Here is a 16,041-nt window from a genome sequence, read left to right as displayed (position 1 = left end):
CCTTTTATGCTGCTCTGGAAGAAAAAAGCAAATGGATCTAGCCTGCTGAGAATTCCCCCAGCATAGGGGAGCTCTCAGCTGGTGCTTGCCTGGCACATCCAGTTCCTGAGTGGTTGACACCCTCTCTACCCGAGCATAAGGGGTAGGAAGCTGTTAGGATAGGGTGTGACTGGAGCGCACTCTGCTACTACTATCCCCTCTTGGAATATAGTCCTTTGGGCACTCTTGACAGCTGATGTTAAATTAGTGACCCCAGGCTGCTCTTACCTACCCTGGTGCTGAGACAGATCCACCCTGAGAAATGGGGAGCCATAACAGGATCCCTGGTACATTTTCTCTCTTTGCTGTGCTGAGCAGAAACTCAATGGAGCATAAATTTTTGTCCTTGTTTTTAATTTTGGTAATGTCACTTTGTCAAGAATTTTTCTAATGATTAAACAGGTAGTAGAAAATATTTCTTTGTGAAAGTCTCAATACCCGTCCCTTCTTCACTCATGAGCTCAGAAAACTCCTACTCCTGATCTCTAGTTGTCCAGCAAAACTAGGAAGGACAACATGACATTCTTTATATTTCTAAAGCTAAAATAAAGGAGAATAAAAACAAATTTCTGGGAACAAAACATTTCTAACCTTTCATATTCCATGATGAAGTAAAAAATCACACAAGCATCTTTGATTTCCTTTGGCGGTCACCTTTAAACTCATCTTCTATTTGACAATATACTGCAATCCAAAGTCGTCTGCCCCAAACTGCCTTGATTTGTGAATCCATTTGCTTCAGCTATGCTTGGGGCATAGGAACCATTCATAATGCTGTTACTCAGCAGTCTGGAGTTCATCAAAGCACTCTAGAATTTAGCTCCCAGGGTTGCTGGAAACAAAAAAACATATAATGTAGGGAGCCAATCATGTGACTTAGAGTAGTCTTATACAATACAGAAAACTGTATTTGGATTCTCCTTTCGGGACAGAAGCAAGATAACAGTGAAGCTACTTGGTGGTAATTGCACACCCACAGTGTCTTATTGTGAATCAATGCCAGACTCTTGGCTGCCTAATGTAGCCGCACCACCCACGATTACCATATGGTCTGTACTGTAGGTTAATGAGAATGGTTCTTCATCCCTCCCTCCCCCCAAGAAACAAATGTCACCCTGACTTTGATCCATAACCTCTTAATTTAATACTAGAAACAAAATAATGCTAACTTGATCTATAGTACCAAAACCTAACCAAGTATCCTGAGTACAAAGTTATATGCTATTTAATTTAAATTAGTGTCCTTTGCAATTACACAAATGATGGAAAACACATGTGGACTGCAAGGTGAATCACAGACATCTGGCAACTTTAACATAACATGAAACAGAACTGATATTCTCAAATATTTTTATATGGCATTAAAGTAGACTAAGAATTTTTTTTTTAAAGGAGTTAAGACAAAATGAAGTAAGAGTCAAAGTAAATTTTTGTTTAAACCTTCCTGGGCAAGTCTTCATTGCTGTTTTGTAATGCCATATGTAGATGATCAGACAGCTTGTTGAAATATGAAGTGCTTTCCTAATAGTATTAGTGTAATGGTAATTTTTAGAATTGTGTATTTTATATGTGACAGGAAATACATTAATATTTGCAGGAGCCTAACCCACTGGAAACTCTAATACCTCATGATTTACCAGTGGACTATAACCAATGATCAGTGGCTCACTTGCAGCCCATTTTTAGATATTTATAATTCGCTACAGGTCTTTAACTCTTTCACTGATGTTGCAGTACTGTACACACATAGACTTTCAAAAAAAAATCAACTGCAGCTGTGGACTGTCATTAGCAAAAGCAGAACTGTTATTATTTGGCTCTTCAAACTTGCCTGACAGACTTATAGAAATGCATTGTAAATTAGAAAGGATGTATGTGGTATAGTTTAAAAAAAAAAGGGAATGGATTTTCAATATCAGCTAATTCTATATATAATTCATATATCACTTTAATGATTTTTGGCTGTGAAAGATGAAAAACAGTCAGGGTGGATGACACCTCCTCATCAATTATTGGGAGTGGACCACATCCACCGTGACTGAATTGGCCTTGTTAACACTGGTTCTCCACTTGTAAGGCAACTTCCTTCTCTTCATGTGTCAGCATATTTATGCCTGCATCTGTAATTTTCACTTCTTGCGTCTGAAGTGGGGTTTTTTACCCACGAAAGCTTATGCCTAAATAAATCTGTTAGTCTTTAAGGTGCCACTGGACTCCTTGTTGTTTTTGTGGATACAGACTAACCCGGCTATCCCTCTGATATAGTCTATGTGACATCTTTGACCACTGTGAATACCCGTTATCCAGGCCATCTAATGTGGAAGCATAATTCATATATCACTTCAATCTTGAAGATAATATCAGAACTACAACGGCTGGTCAAATCATACTTCAGAAGATGAGCACCTGATTTCCTGAAGTCACCCATTCCAATGTGAGGCCTGAAATTTGGTGGCTGTTTCCATAAACTTCCACGTTCCTTTGTTCTACAGAAGGCTGGATCTAACGCTCATTTAAATGAATTGGTCTCTTTCCATTGACTTCAATGGGCTTTAGATCAGCCCAGAAACTGGGCCCATAAATCAATCAGACCATTTCTGACTCTGCAGTAGTCTATGGCTCCACATGCAACAGTTGACTGATTCTAGATGAGTCGTTTTCTACAGTAATGCCTTTCCAATGACTATTAATTTGAGATGTTTCCATCATGCTAATTAATTTTGACTTGAAAAACTTTGGGACTGTACATAGCAAAAACTACTGTATGCTCAGATGAGTAATTACACCTTTAATTACTGAAAAGTTAATGTGTTGCGCTTTGCTATGTTTACAGAATTTTATTTACTATCTTGATCTCTTAGAAGTGAAAGGCTAGTACAGTAACCTCTAAGATACTAGAATATATGGTGATGGACATATAAGAAATTCTAAAACTGATTACATACTAGGAATTTGTTCTCTAGTTTCTGTTAAAGTTATAATATAGAATACTGTGAAATTTGCTTGTCTCTATAATGGTCACAGCACACACACAGATTAAAAACAGAAATACTCTTGATGGAAGGTTGCAGCATAACACTATTTTATTTCTCAGAATTATAACACACACAGGAACCCAAAAACAGAGAGAGAGAAAACAGGCTGCTCCCAAGGGCAGCAAGTCATCCCCACCCTCCTATTGCTTTAAGCTGGTTCTTTTCAGGTGGCCTGCTTCTGGGCCCACATTGCACACTCACAGCCCTGCAGCCAGGGCTAGGAAAAACCTCTGAGCACTTACCAGGTCAGTCTGTCTCTAATCCATCTGTTTGCAGCGTGGGCGCCAGGGTGGTAGAGAGAGAAAGTGGGAGCTCTGCCGGCCTGGCTAGCAGCATGGGCATGACTGAGTATCCCCCTCCTCTCGCTAGGGCTCTGTCAGCGTTTGGGGGCGAGGGGGGGGCTTGTCCGTCTCTCTGCCTACTCCCCTTCCCTTTTTCCACTGGAGAGACCAGCTTCTGCTCTTCCCTCTGCTGCTCCGCTTTCTACAGTCTCGCTCTCCCTGCGTCCATGCCCTGTCGTCTGGCTCCCCTTCCCTCCCCTCCGTGCGGCGCTTTCTCTGTCAGCTCCCTCGAGCCCAGCTGCCTTTCCCGCGCGGCGCGCGAGCCTCGAGTCCCCCTCCGCTGCCCACCCCGCCCCCGCAGCGCGCGCGGTCCCGCGGGGCCGGCTCGGGAACGCGCGCGCAGGGAGGCTGGCCGGCCGGCGGGCGGGCGGGCGAGCAGGGAGCTCTCTGCGGGCTCAGTGCTGATCCGCCGGCAGGCAGCCGGGAATGCGAAGCGATGGCCGCTGGCGGCTCTGAGGAGAAGACCTACCGCCGCTTCCTGGAGCTCTTCCTGGGCGAGTTCCGAGGGCCCTTCGGGGCAGAGCCAGCCCCCTCGCCCCCCGCCGCCGGGGCAGAAGGGGAAGGGGCAGCCGCCGGGGAGGCGGAGGAGAGCGACGCCGCGGACCCCCAGCCCCCCACCCCTCCGCCGCCGCTGCCGCCGCTGCCCCGGCCGCTCTCCGACCACATCATCGAGGAGGAGGTGGAGGGCGAGTGCCTGGACCTCTGCCTGCAGCAGCTCTACAAGTAGTGAGTGCCGGGCTGGGGGGCAGGGCAGACGGGGCCGAGGGGGTCTGGGGGAGTTGCGGGGGGCAGGGCAGACGGGGCCGAGGGGGTCTGGGGGAGTTGCGGGGGGCAGGGCAGACGGGGCCGAGGGGGTCTGGGGGAGTTGCGGGGGGCAGGGCAGACCGGGCTGAGGGGGTCTGGGGGAGTTGCGGGGGGCAGGGCAGACGGGGCCGAGGGGGTCTGGGGGAGTTGCGGGGGGCAGGGCAGACCGGGCCGAGGTGGTCTGGGGGGCCGGGACAGACCGGGTGGGATCTGGAAGGGGCAGTGGGACCAGGGCAGAATGGGCTTGGCGTGGAAGGGACACTTTTGGGGGTAAAGAGAGTAGGAAAGGGGGGTAGGGAGGGCGCTGAGTGGCAGAGCTCCACAGGGGAAGGGGTTGGGGACAAGCCACTATTGGTGTTGAGATGCCTAGGACAGGTCAGCAGTGAGAGACCCATGGGTGTCTCTTCCTGGTCTGTGTCTGTCTCTCCCCCGTTCCTTTTGTCTCTTTCCTTCCATCATGCTGGGACAGAGAGCTAGCCGAAGCCGTGGGTGGGCATCAGTCTCTAGAGCAGCTTGGGTAAGGGGATAATATCTTATGATCCGGTGCCAGAGCAGGAAGGATTCTGCCATGGCGTCTTGTTTGAGGTTTGAAATGGAATGTTCCCAACAGAAGGTTTGTAATTGTGGCATCGGCTTCCAAGAAGTTAGTTTCTAATGCAAGGGGAAAAAAGAGGAAATGTATTTACAGACCAAGAGGCAACATCAGGAGAAATCCCACGAGAAAGCTATTGGTGATCTTGGGGCTATTTGTTCTGTCAGTCAGAGAGCTAGGAAAGCCACATATACTGTGTTCTATGCAGAGCAGAGGCAGTTTCCAGATCTGTGCTTTGTAAAAGACTAGACCATAAAGGGAAAGCACATGGGACCTATTTTCAGTGTGAAATAGTCGGTGGACTGAAACCTAAAGATCAGTTACCAGTGCTGTGTATTGTGTTTGACTTTGTAGGTTTGAAATAGGCATGGTTGTTAATGGTGTTTCTTTCAAAAAAAATCTTTTTAAAACTGATGCTATAGGAGGAGACAAATGAACCTGTGAAAATATGCACAGCACGCTGGGGAGCTTTCTGACATTGAGCTGATAATTGTAATGAAAGGTGTTACTCCATTGTGCGCACACACACAAAAGGAGAGGGAGAGAGAAAAGCAAGTTTTACAACTACATGATCCGCTTCTCTTAAATTCTGATCTGCCTTCTGCATTTGTGGATGACAGGGACAGCAAAATGAGGACCATAAAGGACAAAGCTTTTCCATTCATACGCCTCCTAACTACCTCCCAGAGAGTCATTCCCTTCAGTACAGCAGCAAATTCATAGAATGTGATAGAAAGGGTGTGAAAAGTCCTCTCTTCATTTTGGAAATACTTTTTTAAAAGCCAGACTTGTGCATGGGAAAAAAGGAAAGTAAATCTCAGTAGGATGTGAGAAATAGGAACAGGTGATTTATTTGCCTTTTGGTAGAAATAAAGAGAGTTTAACAAATTATTGTGGGCCCAATTCTTTAAGACCCTCTACACTTGAATTCCTCAGTTAAGCCAATGCTTGAATAATTGGGTTCTGTAGCACAATTTGTATGTCTCTCTTTTCAGACTCAGCAGACAAGAGTATTAAGCAAAAACATTCGGAAGGGATCTCTCAAACCTGGAGTGGTCTTCTGCTGATTTTTCACCTTTATGTATATCTCTTTATGGGCTTCAGAACGAACTGCTTTATAGGTGTAGTTTTGTTTCTGGTGATGGCAACGCAAAATCTCCTTTTAGCTACCTGTTTCATGAAGCAGAAGGCAGCATCTGCCTCAAAACCAAGGGAGTACAGGGAATATGTTATTGCAATAGTCCTTTGTCTGAAGAGGTGTTACTCACTGTTTTAACTGTTAAACCTCCAATTTTTGCAAATGGAATTTCTGTATTAGATTATGCAATCATAACTGTAGATTTATAGCTGTTGTATATCCAGCTATGCAAGCTAGCATTTAAAATACATAAAAAAGCAATTTCTCAAAGTATTCACTCAAGCCCAATGTGATTACATTAAATATTGAGCACTAAAATGACTGAAATAGCTTTTTCTTAAGTGATGATGGCATATGAGGTAAGGGCAAGTAATACTAAATGGTCTTCAGATGTAGGTGGCACATTTTTAGTTTCTTAGCAAAAGAACCCCAAAGATTCTTTTCAACAAGCACATGTATATAAAACAAACCAAAGTGGAATGATTTCCACTTGCAAGCTAAGGGCTCAATTCTGCTGTTGCTTACAGAGATGAGTAGCTATATTCATTTGAGTAAAGTTACTCACAGGCACAAATAGTTATGATGGTCTTAAACTGAATGTGAAAATAAAAATGAAGTGATGTTTTACTGATGTCTCACTGGCAAGGAAGTATATGTTGTCAAGGCATATTTTCTGTGAGTATAACTGTATAGTAGTTAAATAACTGACTTGCATAATACACAGTCAAGACCCACTACTGTGCAAAATTCAGCAGCTGTTTTTCAGTTATTTCAAGCATCGTACTTTGTTCTTTTTTTAATTAGAGAGGGCATGGCTCAGAAATTAGATTGTACCTCCTGTGATGACAAAGTATAGCAATTTTACCTTACTATGTAGCTCAGCCTCAGAAGAGCTCCTATTTCGTTTTTCTGCTATTTTCCTACCCTTATATTTCCCCTTTAAATTTCCAGTTCACGGTTTCTTTCTAAACACACCATATATTTGGAAAATTAGATTTATGTAATCTTGATATCTGTACTATTCACTTTCTGAATGATGCACATCAAACTGAGCAGTAGAAGATAAGGTACAAGAGGGAGAGAAGCTAATAGGAGTCACTCTTTTGGAGCATGCATTGGAATGGTGGCTTTGAAAGTCTTCATCCATTTTCATATTCTGTTGTGTAACTACTTGCTGATTGTGTAAAATGTGTATTTTGAAAAGTTTCTGCATAGGAATAAATCATAAACAGTAAGGTCCCAATCCTCCTCTCACTGAAATCAATGGCAACAGTCCAGCTGATTTCAGTGGGAGCAGGATCAGGTCTTAAGTATGACCTTTTCTGGAAGTTTTTAATAGAAAGTGGTTAAAATTAGATGTAACAATAAGTTGTGTATAGGAAAAAAAATAACATTCACTATCTTAATAATAATTAAAATATACAACACATATTTATAAAGCCATTTCCTGCTAAAGCACTTGAAAAGCTGTACAAACCATTAAGACAACAGAAAGTATGTACTATAAAAGCAAATAAATTGATATTCGTAAAGTGGGAGGGGGGGGTGGGGTGAAGAGAGAAGAATGAGCAACAGACTCTAGGACCTGATCCTGTGCCCATTGAAGTCAAAGGTCCCATTGGCTTCTGTGGTCCAGGATCAGGCCTCTGAAAATGATCTCATGCCCTTCTAAAACTTCCTGTGTCAAACTTTAAATACAAAATACTAGTCTAATTCTTGAATAAGGAACTACAAACAGAAGTAAGTGAAGGATTGGTTTTCTAACAGACAAAGGGATGCTGTCTGTTTAAAAGTCATATGTTGTTTTTGGAAAGATCAAATGTTGCTGTTATGCATTACAAAGTCAAAGAATTTAAAAAATCCAATTGACCTGTCACTATGTGCTTTTGCATTTCTCTCAGCTTGGACAGTAATAATCTTGGTAGTCACTTTCACTTCTGTTTCTATTCTGTTTCACTTTCAAGTTCTTAATGGTGCAATGCTCTGTTTTTAAATATGTTTAAAAAAGAGTAGTTTTATTGGAATTAAAATATAGAAGAATTTATCTACTCAACTTCTGTAAAAGCATGTTTTATCAAAATCTAAATTTTTATGCCCCATTTAACTTGAAAGTGACAATGACCAAACAGTTATTTTGAGGAACACAGAATGTTCCTTGCAATTTCTAGCTTGAAAAGGGAAACGTAAGCATTATCGCTTTACTTTCCTTTGCAGAAGATAAAGTATAAACGTGGCTAGTGAACATTAAAGGGATACTGTTGGGACAGTTTAGACCCCAAGTTTAGGATTGACAAAAACAAGGTTTTAGAAAATCTAGGATCAACAGAAACATTTAATTAAGAGAGTGCAATTTATTTGTCCAGAAGTAAATACTATTATGCAATATTTGCAACCAAGACGTTGCAGCATAAGGTTAGTGCTCTAAGAACTAGAAAGTCCGTTTCACTTAGCTGTTTTTAATTGTTCAAGTTGGACTGAGCGAATGTGAACTATAAACAAACAGCATAAACAGTGACCATTGAACAGACATTTTAAAAATTTCAGATTTAATGATCTTGGGTCTTACTAAGTACACAGAGAAAGACTATAGTTTAATATTAGTTTACATCCAACTGTCTGTTTTGAAAATAAACTTCAAAGCAGCCATTTTGAAAAGGTATTCCCATGGGGAAGGGATGATCTCCAGCTATTTCTTACTTCATAAATAAAGGTTCATCTCCCCCTTGCTGTAGAGGGCAGATGTTGATTTTTTTTTCTGTCTGCTTTGATATTAACCAATATTTTATTATCCTTATATCTATTGTAGTCATCCTAGATAATTACAACGTGGCAAGCTTGTAGATATTTCAGCATTTCATGTTGTTCAGATGTTTGTGGTATACTAAGACATTTTCCTCTGTTTTATGGCTTCCTGTTCTATACTGTAGGTTTTATTGATGATATAAAAAGCCTCCATCCATTTGCAATAAAGTGTTTGAATATATGTAATATAGTAGTAAATACAACTATAGTACTTACCCATCTCGTTCAGCAAAAAGATTGACACAAAAGGAACACTGTCCCTTTTTAAGGGGTGGCTTGTTTAATCCTTTGCCTGGTTTTAGAATAGAAATTATGATGATGTTGGCATGTGCTAACCGTAAATGGATTCTGTGGATATCAATTACGTCTGTGTTGGGAATTGTCTATTGGTTGTAGAATGAGCGACTGACAGTCAACACCATTTTGGATTCTGTTTCCAGCTCTGCCACCAATTAGCTTTATAACCTTTGTTGTTACATAACTTCCCTCAGTTTACTGCACTGTTGGATGAGTGTGATACATTGGGGACTTGTGGCTGTATTGACTCTTGATTAGAGCCCCATTCAGGAATTGATTTTTAAGGAGAGTTGTCGGGGACAGCTGCTGCCAAGAAAAACCCTGTCAGAATGGTTGGATTTGGAACAATGACAGGGAGTCATGGGGAAGCAACAGTGAGGCCCCTGAACTGGTGTGGAGGACTAGGACCTTATGCACATAGCTTTGGCCTCTACGGGATACCCTGAGATCTACATGATATTAATACCAGAACTTCCTGCTCTTTCTTGGAGTGAAATCACAATGTCTCAGACAGAAGAACTGGGAGGAAACTGCAACTTCAGTGTTCTCGTTAATTGAGAACTGTTGCTTCTCTTTTATGAGAGGTTAATTTTATCCCCTAATGAAACTTTGTCCTTAGGTTTGACAGTAAGTTTTGTGGTTTCCCATAACCTTTTAGAAACTGGCACAGTTTATTAATTTATTTTCAAAATTATCATTTGCAAATAGGTTGTATTTACAGCGATGATTATAATTTTCAAAACAGTGCTAATGAAGCATGCATATAAGGATTGTAGAAAGTTATGTTACTTTTTCAAAAAGAGGTTAGGAAGATTTCTGCTTAACATTTAGGCAATATTAGCGAATGCAACCTCCGTAGTTTTGGCATATCTGTATCAAATCATTTTCATACAGGGAGATACAACACAGAATATCCTTCTAATGGCCACATGACACAGTGAGTACAGTATTGTATTTCTTTGATCCTGAAATTTGGGCTGAGTTTCCTCATTAAAACCTCAAATGTCCACATTCCTTGAATTTGTACGTGGGGGATGAGGGGGTTTGCCCTGTAAAATGAGTTTTTCTAGGTTGCTACCAAAATATCTCCAAACCTTCCCTCTTTCCTTTTTATAAAAATGTGAGATTTTTTTTGTAAGAAGACTAGTTCTAATTTAATCAAAAATGAGATATATTTTAACAAAAAGGAACATCAGCTCAAAGTGAGTTAAGTATTGGAAAGATAAACTTTCATTTTGTAAGGACTTAGTGATATGGGATGGGATTTTCAAAAGTGCCAAACTGAATTAGGAGCAGAAGTCCTGTTTACTCTCAAGGGACAATGGGACTTTTGCTGCTAAGGGAGTTAGGTGCTTTGATAATATCACCCATAAAAAAACAGAGCATGGTCACAAATTGATTATAAGCCTATTACTCTATTGAAGGCTTCTGATAATACAGCAAACCTGGGGAGTGAACCTGATGCATCTTGTGATGGAAGAATCATGATATGAAGTATGAGTAACTCCTGTTACTCCCATTGAAGTTAATGGGATTTTGAATGTGTACTGATAGAAGAATCAAGCCTAGAGCAAGCAATATAGTCTCCTTTCAAGTCTCACATGAATATTATTAACACCAAGAGGAGTTACCATGGCGTAATGTGTGTGCATGTTTCCTATAGCTTATCAGTCACCCTTTGTAATATATAATTATAAACCACCTAAAAATCTTCAGCCTGAGTGCTCTGGTTGGCTCAAAATTAAGACTTCTTTGGAGTCCATCTTTTGAATGAAAGAAGACTGAGCCTTATTCCTTGTGGTCCTTAAAGATTCCTTAGCAAACTTTTATAAGGGTGGCATTTTTAACTCAGATGTCCAGGCCAAATCCCAAGTAATTGCATTTTTCCTACCTAAATTTACCCTGTAATTTCACTTAGACATAGTACACTTCCTGTCTTGCTACTGTGTAGTGTTTCTCTGTACTGTTAAAAACAGATACTTCATATGAAACCACTGGTGGATGAATTGTTTATTTAGATAGCCTTTTTCTTATAAGGAAGTTATGAGGATTAATTTAAGAACTTAGAGCAGAGGTGGCCAGCCTGAGATGGCGCCAGAATTTACCAATGTAGGGTGCCAAAGAACCACAGTAATACATCAGCAGCCCCCCATCAGCTCCCCCTGCTGTTAATTAGAAATAACTCCTCCAAAGGATTTGTGCTTCTAGCTTTGTGCATAAAACACTTGTGTGGCCAGAATAGTTTTACTTTAAAAGTCCTGATTATATTTGCCCTTTTCAGTGCTGAAAGTACTTCCCCACATATGCATAGAAGTAATAGACCATTCAGTTGTAATTCCGAGGAAGGATTTTAGGTAATTTTTTCTTGACCCTCCAGCTAAACCTCCAGAGCGCTTTTAATAGGTATTGTAATGACTGTTCTGTTCTGTTATTGGAGTGTGCTTGTCGTCTTACTGTTTTTCTGCCAAACTGCTCACATGATTGCACTAAAAGCAAAAGCGGCTGTAGTATGTAGGAAAAATGGTATTGCCAATGTCTCCTTTTTCTGCTATCACTGAGAAATTATCCTTGCTTTTCTATGTCCCTTTTTCTCTGTGTTTTACATTGTGTTTTTCTCCTTTGTGATATTGTAGCTGGCCAGGAAAAAAAAATGTTAAAAATTGGATGATATGGAATTAGGGTTCTAAAACATCTGATGCCCTTTGAGCCATGTTACAGACTGTCTTATGCAATACTATCATGATTATGTAATGTGAGTGGTTATAAAAATAACACGTGTCCCAGGACAGTGTACAGTATATGTCTGCTTACAAGTTAGTAATCCATGACACATTACTAAAATATACCTGATTGTTGCCAAAAACTATAATGTAGTAGTCTGCCTCTGGTTATTGTTAAACTGAAATATTACTATACAAATATTTTAGTGGCTTTAACATTACAAGATATTCAATGATCCTATAAAATGAATGCAGACTGCAAGCTAACTGTACAAAAATATTTCAGTTATGCCTTTTTAACTTCGTTAGGAAGAAAAAATTACACCCAGTTCTAATGCATTTTGCAGAGGAGTAAACACCAGAGTCATAAATTAGAAATGGCAAGGAAAATAGCTGCCCTTGGGTACTTCAATAATTAATATTGAAATTGAAGACGTTAACTAGATTGCGGTATTAGCTCTGTTCATGTTTATACTGAATGGAAAACATAGCTGCAGGCAACTGATGACTGAACAACCCAAGGTTTTCAAGCTCTGGCACTGCTCATCATTTCTGAACTTAGCATGGAAAGCTTCTAGATATCCAGTGGTCCAGCAGGATTGAAAAGCTGGCTGGTATACTTTGCCTGCTGTTATCCCACTGATCACAGGAAAAGCTTGCTTGTGTCTAGGCAAGTCTGAATTGGGAAGCACTTAGACTTGTCTTTTTCTAGCAGATTTTATTACAGGAAGGGAAGTGTGCTATAGATTGGATACATTAGTGGTCAGCCCTCCACAAATAAAAATAGGAATATTAAGATCCAGTCCCCATATAGCATAATCTTTACAGTATTTTTGTTGGCCTTTTTTCTTTAAGGAACAATCCAATAAATTAATGACCCAACTTTGATGCAAGTTCAACTTCTCTTGCTGTGTAATTTACAGTAAAGAATTGGAACTCTTCATCTCATTTGAGAACACCAGCTTGTATAGGATCTGTATTTCCAAAATGATGTGTTAACTAAAAAGAAAAGCAACATATCAGAAGAAGAGTTGGCATCTTAATTCCCCAGCCAAAGCTCTAGGGTTCTGCTGTCCCCTCAGGCTAAGAGTTTCTTACTGAGGTACAAACCAACCCCTTAAAAAAGAAAGTGGGAGGTGATCCTTAACTATACTTTTATGAATACTGTACAGTATGCTTTATAAGAGCTCAGCTCCAGAATGGATTTTCTTCCCCTACAGCCCCAGCCTGAAGGGATAAATGGCCAGAAAGTGATCTACTCTGGTATTTAATTAATAGTTACACTTCTTTCTTCTTCTCTATTTCTCTACAGAGGAAGTAGTAGGAGACTATAATTAACCCGTCCAAGTGTATCATATTGGCATGGAAGAAGTTCTTGTTACATTACTCATTGGTTTGGGATCAAAGATCTTTAGTCCTTACCAGTTTTATAATTGGATAATAATGTTAATACAACCTTGTTAAAATACTTTAATTCTCATTTGTTTTTTTTAAAAAGAGAAATTTTGCTTATGATTTTTAAAACCTTTTAGGTGACCAGAAAATTAGGGAGAAAGTAGGAACTGATGTTCATTCCATTCAAAATTATTTGCAAATGCAACAAATTTTATGTAACTTTTTCCTAATTCCAAACTTTTTGTTCAATTCTCTCCCACTGAAATCTTTAGAAATATTGTCATTGTCTTTAATGGGAGCAGGATCGAGCCCATTGTTTCTCTATCTAAAAAGTAAAAGTTCAAACTCTACATCCTGTGCGTAGGAAGCACAGTATATCATCAGAATATTAAATATTATTATTGAATTATAGCTACCGTTAACCTTTTGTCTTCCTATTGCAGTAGTGCCTAAGGGCCCTAATCAGGGATCAGGGCTTCATTGGGCTAGCAACTGAATGAACATATGCCAAAACATGGTTCCATCCCCAAAGAGCTTAAAATATAAGTAATCTTTGTACTACTGTTACTTTCTTCTGTTGAGCATGATATATCTAAGTGTTACAATAAAGCTTGTAGGTTGACCAAAGTAGAGGAATCAAGGGTTCTACTTATCTAAAGATTGATAGAGACATACTGGTATGTTCTGAGTAGATATGGCTTCTATTTTTGGAGTAGTGGATTTTTCACTTGAGTTGTCCTATCCCACATTCCTGAACAGTTCAGCTAAATATTTTATTTAGCTGTAATCCATTGCCCAGAGAGAGAATAACTAAACAGACCTAGCCATTATAAGGTGAGCTTAATTGTTAATGTTTTTCCAAATGTATGTTGTTAAATCATAGAATTTGGGAAGCTTAGAGATATTTACAATAGATTTTAAAAGGAGAGTCCATCATCTCAAGCTTCATTTGGAACACAGGATGTTTGGTGAATACCGTTACAGTGCAGAAATCCTATGGACTACTATGGAAAACTATTTGAAAGTTTCAGAAAGCAGAAAAACGTTATGCTGTGCTACCAGTATATAGGAGGTATTTCAATGAGAGCCAAAGGAGGAGTGGGGACAAATAGAAATAATATTCACTTGAGATATGGTCTGCCAGAAAGGAGCTAAACTTGTGGTTTGGCCAGGTTCTGGAGGACTAAAGTAAAGTTGAGAGACCTACTGTCGCACTGCGACCTCTCTTGGGCCAGAAGAGAGAAGGAGCAGCCTTGTATTTTTCTGCCTAACCACATAATGAACATTGGCACAAAGAAAAAACAGTCATTCTCTTATCTTCCCTTAAACTCCCCGTCCCCCCCTTTGGACTGTGTGTGCTCCATAAAGATAATTCTGTAACTCTTTACCACCTGCACTGAAGTTCATATTTTACCCAAAGTTACTGAACACCTGTGCAACTTCCATTGAAATCTGTGGAGAAGAAAAGGTGTAATTTAGGAGAGAATTTGGCCCAGAGTGTACCATCAGGCTAGCTGGTTGAAAACGAGAAGTGAACCTGCATTTACTAATCTGATCCTCTTCCCCGGTGCATTGTTTATTGGAGAATAAACTTGAAATGGTTTAAGCTTTTCTCATTGGTGCTAACTTTTCTTCAGTTTTGCTGATTACAAATGACCCAAATGATCACTTAAAATATTTAAGATCTTGTTAATTAATTGTATGTTAGTTTTAGAATAACAATTTTGGATATTGGTATGAACTGTATAGTCCCTCACAAAATGAAGTATTTTCAGATCACATGCATTCAGTCTTAAATCCTGTAAAACAGGCATTCCACACTGATAGCTGTGCTGACATATGTTGATTTTTTTAGTAAAGGAATCAAATAGAAAACACACAGAGCAAACAACAAATTGAGTTCTAAATCTATCTCCTGGGATTAGAGAGAAAACTGTTTTCTCTGGATTAGGTATTGATCTCTAAAGGATTATTGAATGTCCTAAAATACTTTCCAACAATAAAACCCACCTCTGTATTGTGGGGGAGGGGAGGAGTCCAAATAAGGAATTAAAAGACGCTTTCTAAATGATGGGATACCAGCATTATACAGTAGTATGCATAAACACAGAACACATTTCTGATTTGTTCTTTGCATGTGACCTAAATATTATTGAAAATTTAGCACAGAATTCATTTATTTTTATTGTCTGATTTATCAGTTAAATGTTTTCCTATTAATAATCAAAATGAGCAGACTCAATATCCTTTCAATATTTCTGTTGCCTTGTTGGTCTCAGGATATGAGAGATACAAGGTAGGTGAGGTAATATCTTTTATTGTAGCGACTTCTGTTGGTGGATGCTACAAGCTTTTGAGCTATACAGAGCTCTTCTGGTCTCTTGCCACCTTGTCTCTCTCAGACTCGATGTGTACGTTTTTGTACAGATTTTCTTTAAGACCTGGTTTTGTATAAAATGTATTTGAAACTATCTATAACTTTAAATTATTATCTTCAGAAAACTGATGCAGCAACATACAGTAGAACCTCAGAGTTACGAGCATCTCAGGAATGGAGGTTGTTTGTAACTCTGAAATGTTCGTAACTCTGAACAAAACATGGTTCTTTCAAAAGTTGACAACTGAACACTGGCTTAATACAGTTTTGAAACTTTACTGTGCAAAAGAAAAAAGGTGTTTTCCCTTTATTTTTTTAGTAGTTTACATTTAACACAATATTGTACTGTATTTGCTTTTTTTTTTTTTTTTTTTTGTCTCTGCTGCTGCCTGATTGTGTATTTCTGGTTCCAAAGGAGGTGTGTGGTTGACCGGAGTTTGTAACTCTGGTGTTTGTAACTCTGAGGTTCTACTGTAGTTCCCACCTCTACACTACTACTGT

At 39.7% G+C, this 16,041-nt stretch overlaps 1 protein-coding gene across 1 annotated transcript in view; it reads left to right on the top strand.

Moving 5' to 3' along the window:
- Nucleotides 1-3,740: 3,740 nt before the first annotated feature.
- The window catches only part of PPM1E (protein phosphatase, Mg2+/Mn2+ dependent 1E), a 100,391-nt gene continuing 88,090 nt past the window's right edge, over nt 3,741-16,041 (top strand). The window contains exon 1 of the mRNA XM_044993686.1: nt 3,741-4,141. Coding sequence (XP_044849621.1) covers nt 3,852-4,141 — 290 coding nt within the window. The 5' untranslated portion in view covers nt 3,741-3,851. The remainder of the gene's footprint in view (nt 4,142-16,041) is intronic.

This window comes from Mauremys mutica, chromosome 19 (assembly GCF_020497125.1).
Source record: "Mauremys mutica isolate MM-2020 ecotype Southern chromosome 19, ASM2049712v1, whole genome shotgun sequence".
Classification (NCBI taxonomy): domain Eukaryota; kingdom Metazoa; phylum Chordata; order Testudines; family Geoemydidae; genus Mauremys; species Mauremys mutica.
The sequence above is the reverse complement of the archived record's forward strand: the minus strand, read 5'-3'. Positions and strand labels throughout refer to the sequence as shown.